Source organism: Schistocerca americana, chromosome 5 (genome assembly GCF_021461395.2).
Source record: "Schistocerca americana isolate TAMUIC-IGC-003095 chromosome 5, iqSchAmer2.1, whole genome shotgun sequence".
Classification (NCBI taxonomy): domain Eukaryota; kingdom Metazoa; phylum Arthropoda; class Insecta; order Orthoptera; family Acrididae; genus Schistocerca; species Schistocerca americana.
The window spans coordinates 253,672,925-253,678,924 of NC_060123.1; the positions used below are offsets into that span (position 1 = coordinate 253,672,925).

The following is a 6,000-nucleotide window of genomic DNA, read 5'->3' on the forward strand; positions in this document are numbered from 1 at the left end:
GCCCATCATTCCCTTCTAATGGCTCGGAAACTACCTGAGTGCGCTTTGTGAGGCACGAGCTTTGAAAGTCAGTTACCGAGCAGGCAAGGTCTCCAACTCAAACGGGAGCTCGCTGGAATCTCAGAAATGCCAACGACGTCTTACACGTTAACCTTAAACGGAAGATGTGTACCGAAAGGGAAGTGACTCTTTCACTGAAGTTCAGTCACGAGGAGTTCGGTACTTCTGTCGCTCAAATTTCCACGTAACGACATTGCTAAGTTATTTCATTATACGGTTAAGCATATTTATAGTATTGCTTTCAGACTGAAGCTTTCCCTCTTGCATAAGGACATGATTTGCGGTAAAAACTGTAGTATACAATTATATGGAAACTCGAAATGTGCCATCTTATTTGTAATCATAAGAAGGGGATGGAACGTGCCCAAACTATTGAGCGATTCCGTTATCATCTTTCTTAAAAGGAAATAATTTCAAAGACCTTATTGAACATAGTAGAAAAACAGATGGATCTTCCAGTGGGTGAGCATGAAGGAGTATTCATAAAACAGAGATCCTGTGTAACGCACATCATTTGGATCTTGAGGATTCTGAAAGTAAAATCTATCGGGTAAAGAAACACGGAACATTTGTGTACCTTGATTTATGAGGAGCGTGTGACTTGATCGTAAGATAGAGTGTTTCTCAAAAATTTAGCAAACTTCGCAGTAGATATAAAGACATGACCTCGTATGTAAGACATAAACGGAATCTCCAAAGTTAAAGGTATCAAGAGGAAGTCATTTGAGAAGCAGACAAGAGTAAGATAGGTCAGTGATTTGATCCAATTCTTGAGTAACCACAAAACAGAAAAAAATAATTGGAGCGAGAAATATTACACTAATGGGAGGTATCTGTCCGGGCAAAAAAATACTGGCGCTGAAGGTAAAGTGCGCAACATTTTTCAAATGACCTACTATTAATAGCAAAGGATAAAGAAGACGTGAAACGACATAAACGTATGGGAACTTTTGTGAAGTTTGGAAAGTAGGAGAGAGGTACTACCAGAATTAAAGATGTGACCGCAGGTCGTGAGACGTGCGCGCAAAATTTTCAGTCTGCCAGAAAGTTTCAGATCAGCACACACTTCGCTTCAAAGAATACTTGAAACCATGTGCGATGGCTATTTTTTTCAAGGTCCGATCGGTGGCGAAATGGAAACCACAATGAAAATAAAAATGTTTTATATGCAACATCTAGCTACATCTTGCAGCTGCTTCTCCATACAGCCGCCGCTCTGACTTACACACTTGCTGCAGCGTTGTACGAACTCTCCAATACACTCTTCAGAAAAATCAGTGGTCAATTTTTTCAGTCAGTTCGGTGCCTGTGTCAAAATGTTCTCCGTTTAGCCACATGTAAGCAATGAGACGAAAATCAGAGGGAGCCACATATGTATCCCCCCTGGTGATTGATCAAACGCTTGCCATTGAAAACGCTACAGTGTGTGGCTGAGTAGTGTCGCGAAGAAGGACAATGCCTAATAATAACGTTCCTCTTCGATTGTTATGAATTGTCCTTCGAAGACGATTTTCTCGATTCACTTGATCCACTCGCTGAACAAGATCATCTACTGAGACCCGCATCCTTCTCTGACCTCCAGAATTATGAACGTCCGTACGTCCTGTTTCAAAGTTTCTGTACCACTGCCACACTTTTCTGTCACTCGTGACAGCTACGTTATGCGGGCTGCGTGGAAATCAGGCGGAACCTTTCAACATGAAGAAATCGAATAGCAGTATGAACTTCACACACAGCGGGAGACGGTACACTTTCTCGATATACTGTTGGCGGAACAGCAACCTATACAACACTGAAAAAGTGTATGTTAGTCTATAGTCGCAATTTATTTATTTATTTCTGTGGGTTGCAGCAAAGAAGTTGGAGAATGATATGACAGCAGAGGAAAGAATTAAATGAAACTTTGAAAGTGAGCTACATAAATGAGAAATCATGGGTTACATATTGAACAGAGCTGTGTAAAGGTAAAAAAAAAAAAAATGAATCACCAGAAAACGAAGAGATCAGTATACAAGTAAATGACAAAGTAACTATTCCACATGCAGACATAGAAGAAGCTGTAAGCCTGTTAAAAGTAGGAAGTGTCCAGGGAAAGATAGGATACCCAATGAATTACTGAAGTGTGGAGGATATCCACTAACTAAACAATTAACCAAGCTGGTTAACAATGTTATAACTGGTAATAAACTTCCAAACGAATGAAGAACAAGTGTCACAATTCTCGTGAACAAAAAAGGAAATAAGAAAGATCCATCCAACTATACAGGGGTAAATCTGCAGAGTCCTTAAACTTATAACAAAAATAATAGAAAATAAAATAAAAAGCATTATTTTCTTTGCAGAGGAGCAGTGTGATTTTAGATCCAGTAGGTCATGGACAGATGCAGTACTCATTTTAGAAGGTTCTAGAGAAATCCATTCAACACAAAAGACCAGCTTTCCTTTGTGTTATTGATTCACAGAAGTACTTAGATAGGATTCAGTTAACAGGTGTGGTAAACCTGCTCTAAAATCAAGTGATTCCTTGCAGCTTAATAAAAACAGTTGAAGAAATTTATTTTAACAATTACATCCAGGCGAAAATTGGTTCCAGGTTAATTACGTGCGTAGCAGTTAACAGTGGTATTACACAAGATGACTCTTTGAACCCGCTACTTTTTAATATTGTCATGAACGAGACGATAAAAAAGTTATTGACTGGCAGTGGTTGTAGAATGGGGGAGGAAGGAGTAAAAGTCAGTTGTTATGCTGACAAACTGCTGCTGGCAAACGGCGACGATAACCTGCAGAAGCTTTTACGTGTTTTTAACGTGACAGCCAAAAACATAAATATGGTGACATTCACTCAAAAACACAAATGTTTTACGACATCTGTGGAATCAGTTGGACGCAGACTGGAAATGGATGGAAAAATTATTCAATAGGTAATGACACTGAAATATCTTGGTATTGAACTTTCCAGCAGTGGAAATGTCGAAAGTCGCGCGGAGTGGCCGCGCGGTTAGAGGCGCCATGTCACTGACCGAGCGGCCCCTCCCGCGGGGGTTCGAGTCCTCCCTCGGACATAGGTGTGTGTGTTGTTCTTAGCATAGGTTAATTTAAGTTAGTTTAAGTAGTATGTAAGCCTAGGGAGTGATGACCTCTGCAGTCTGGTCCCTTAAGAACTCACACACGTTTGAACATTTTTTGAAATGCCGAAAAGGAAGCTAGTAGAAAAAGCAGAAAAAAGTGGAAGGGTGTTTAAATGATACTTTTTGGAAAAACACGGACACAGGAACAGAAGCAAAGGCAAGAATATACAAAACAATAGTGAGACCAATTATGGCATATGCATCATTTTGATATGCAGCGCCTTGTGTTGGCCGTGTTTGCAGTTAAAACTGTTGGATGTGAGGTCCGCCAGTTATGCAAAACACCGTTTTTTCTCAGTACCCAAACATGTTTCGGCACCACTGTGCCATCATCAGTGGGTTTTCTTTTTTTATTTATTCTGCAATGTGAACGAAAAACCACTGACGAGGGCACAGTGGTGCCGAAACATGTTAGGGTACTGAGAAAAAACGGTGTTTTGCATAACTGACGGACCTAACATCCAACAATGACATATGCAGGTGAGACAAGACCGGAAACATTGAAAACAAACAGACTTCTGGAAACCACGGACATGATAATTCTCCGAAGGATTTCAGGGAAGACACTTCGAGATAGAGAGAGAGAAGTGAAAGCATTAGAAAATGATGTAAAGTGAACTCCATTAATAAGTGGGCACATAAGAGAAATCAGGAATGGAACGAACACGTAGACAGAATGGATGAACGGAAGATTATGAAAATGATAAGAAATAAATTAGAAGTTGGTAAAAGAACTACTGGCTGTCGAAGGAAAGGATGGAGCGACATCCTCAGGGTAGACTGAGCAGTAATGAAGGGAACAGGCTTTGGCCTAGGAAGAAAGGAAGAAGAATAAGAAGAAGATACATTTATTGTCTACTGGCTACCGGTTTCGGACTTAGTACCATCCTCAGGCCATCCCCTGGCACGCAGTCATCACACTCTGTTATTGAAGGCAACTTTACGTGCTCATTGAGCACTCGGAACTGAAAAGTGCGACGTGATACGATTGACTGGCATACTAGAGACACTGAACAACACAGCTGCACAAAGATTCCTCGGATTTTTAAGTAACGTTCTTATATTACTTTTTGGACAAGGATAAATAGTCTCATTCACGCGAGATATGGCTCACGTACTGAAATGCGCGTTTGTTTTGTATCCCCCTGCAGCCGCAGCCGTACAACTTCCAGTACCAGGTTCGCGACCCGCCGTCGGGCAACGATTTCGGGCAACAGGAGAGCGGCGACGGGGCGGGTAACGTGCGCGGCACGTACCAGGTGCTGCTGCCCGACGGCCGCAACCAGGTGGTCCGCTACACGGCCAGCGACGCCACGGGCTACGTGGCCGACGTGCAGTACTCCGGGGGCGGAGGCGGCGGTTTCGGGGGCGGCTTCGGAGGTGGCGGCTTCGGCGGCGGCGCCGGCTCGGGCACCTACCTGCCGCCCTTCGGCAGGAAGTGAGCGCTCACCACCCCCCTCCACCGACGCTGTACAGGACGACGCGCCGCCCTCGCCGACCACCCCCTTGTTCCCCCACTGAGAGTCAGACGCGGAATGTTACATTACATTATTTTATTAATCTTTTGTTTTAACTCCTCCTCCGCATTACTCTTCGTTCAGCGCGGCGCTCTCACCCTGCCTGGCCGCCTGATTAACAGTACAAGCGTGGGGATCTGGGATCACCGCTTGTTTCCTACTCAAGTTCCTTGCAATAGCATCAGCTAACGCTGAAAATAGCTCTCGATATGACAGCTGTCTCGTTAGGCAAAAGACTCTGACTTCGTACTGGTTTTGACACAGCTATTGCCTGGTTCGTTGAGGAGGAAACAGCCCCGCGCAAGTGTTTTACTCTGTATGCTGTAGACTGAGAACGCTGCTTTATGTAGCTAGTATGTATTTTAAGCATGTTTTAGTTCATTCATATAATAAATTATTTTTGAGCATATAACGTGGTTTTACTCTTTTAACAAGTTACAAAATCCTGGCTAATATTATCAGTTGGTGCAGTTTGTCGTCATAAGACTACTTAGATTTTAATAAGTGCACCCGTAGAATTTAAAGAGTATCTGCGATTCACGCCAATTCCACTGTCTATTGACGACGCATGTGACACTTTAACAACACACTCTCCACCTACCATTCACCCAAGTGTTTCACATTGTTTGCCATATCGAGGAAAGTGCCCTCTCTATCCTGAGAAAAGCTACAGCAAACATCTATAAATGACACACATGAAATACCGGTAGAAAAAATGGCTCTGAGCACTATGGGACTCAACTGCTGTGGTCATAAGTCCCCTTGAACTTAGAACTACTTAAACCTAACTAACCTAAGGACATCACACACATCCATGCCCCAGGCAGGATTCGAACCTGCGACCGTAGCGGTCGTGCGGTTCCAGACTGTAGCGCCTTTAACCGCTCGGCCACTCCGGCCGGCTACCGGTAGAAAATGTGAAGCATATTGTGTTACAAGAACCGAGACGTTCGAAAGGTATTGCACAATGGGATAGTGGTATTCTAAGACCGCGATTGCCATATTTGACATTCGAAAAATACTTGAGAAAAATCTTATGTTACAGCAGTCAGAAATCTCCAGTAGCAGTGAAAACTCCTACACCATAGAGCACACTGGAATTGGCAATGCAATGAAGGATGTTCGTTGAATTCGGTACTCCATTCCTAAATACAGTGGGGTGACAAAAATCATGGGATACCTCGTAATGTCGTGTCGAACCTCCTTTTGCTCAGCATAGTGCAGCAACTCGACGTAGCATGGACTCAACAAGTCGTTTGAACTCCCCCGCACAAATATTGATCCACTGCTGC

The 6,000-nt window shown here is 43.2% G+C and overlaps 1 protein-coding gene across 3 annotated transcripts in view; it reads left to right on the forward strand.

The window, feature by feature from the left end:
• LOC124616009 (ctenidin-1-like) overlaps positions 1–5,117 on the forward strand; it is a 63,719-nt gene extending 58,602 nt beyond the window's left edge. For all 3 annotated transcript variants that reach the window (XM_047144223.1, XM_047144224.1, XM_047144222.1), the window contains exon 3: positions 4,343–5,117. In XM_047144223.1, the coding sequence (XP_047000179.1) occupies positions 4,343–4,633 (291 nt within the window). In that variant the 3' untranslated portion in view covers positions 4,634–5,117. The remainder of the gene's footprint in view (positions 1–4,342) is intronic.
• The last annotated feature ends 883 nt before the right edge of the window (positions 5,118–6,000 follow it).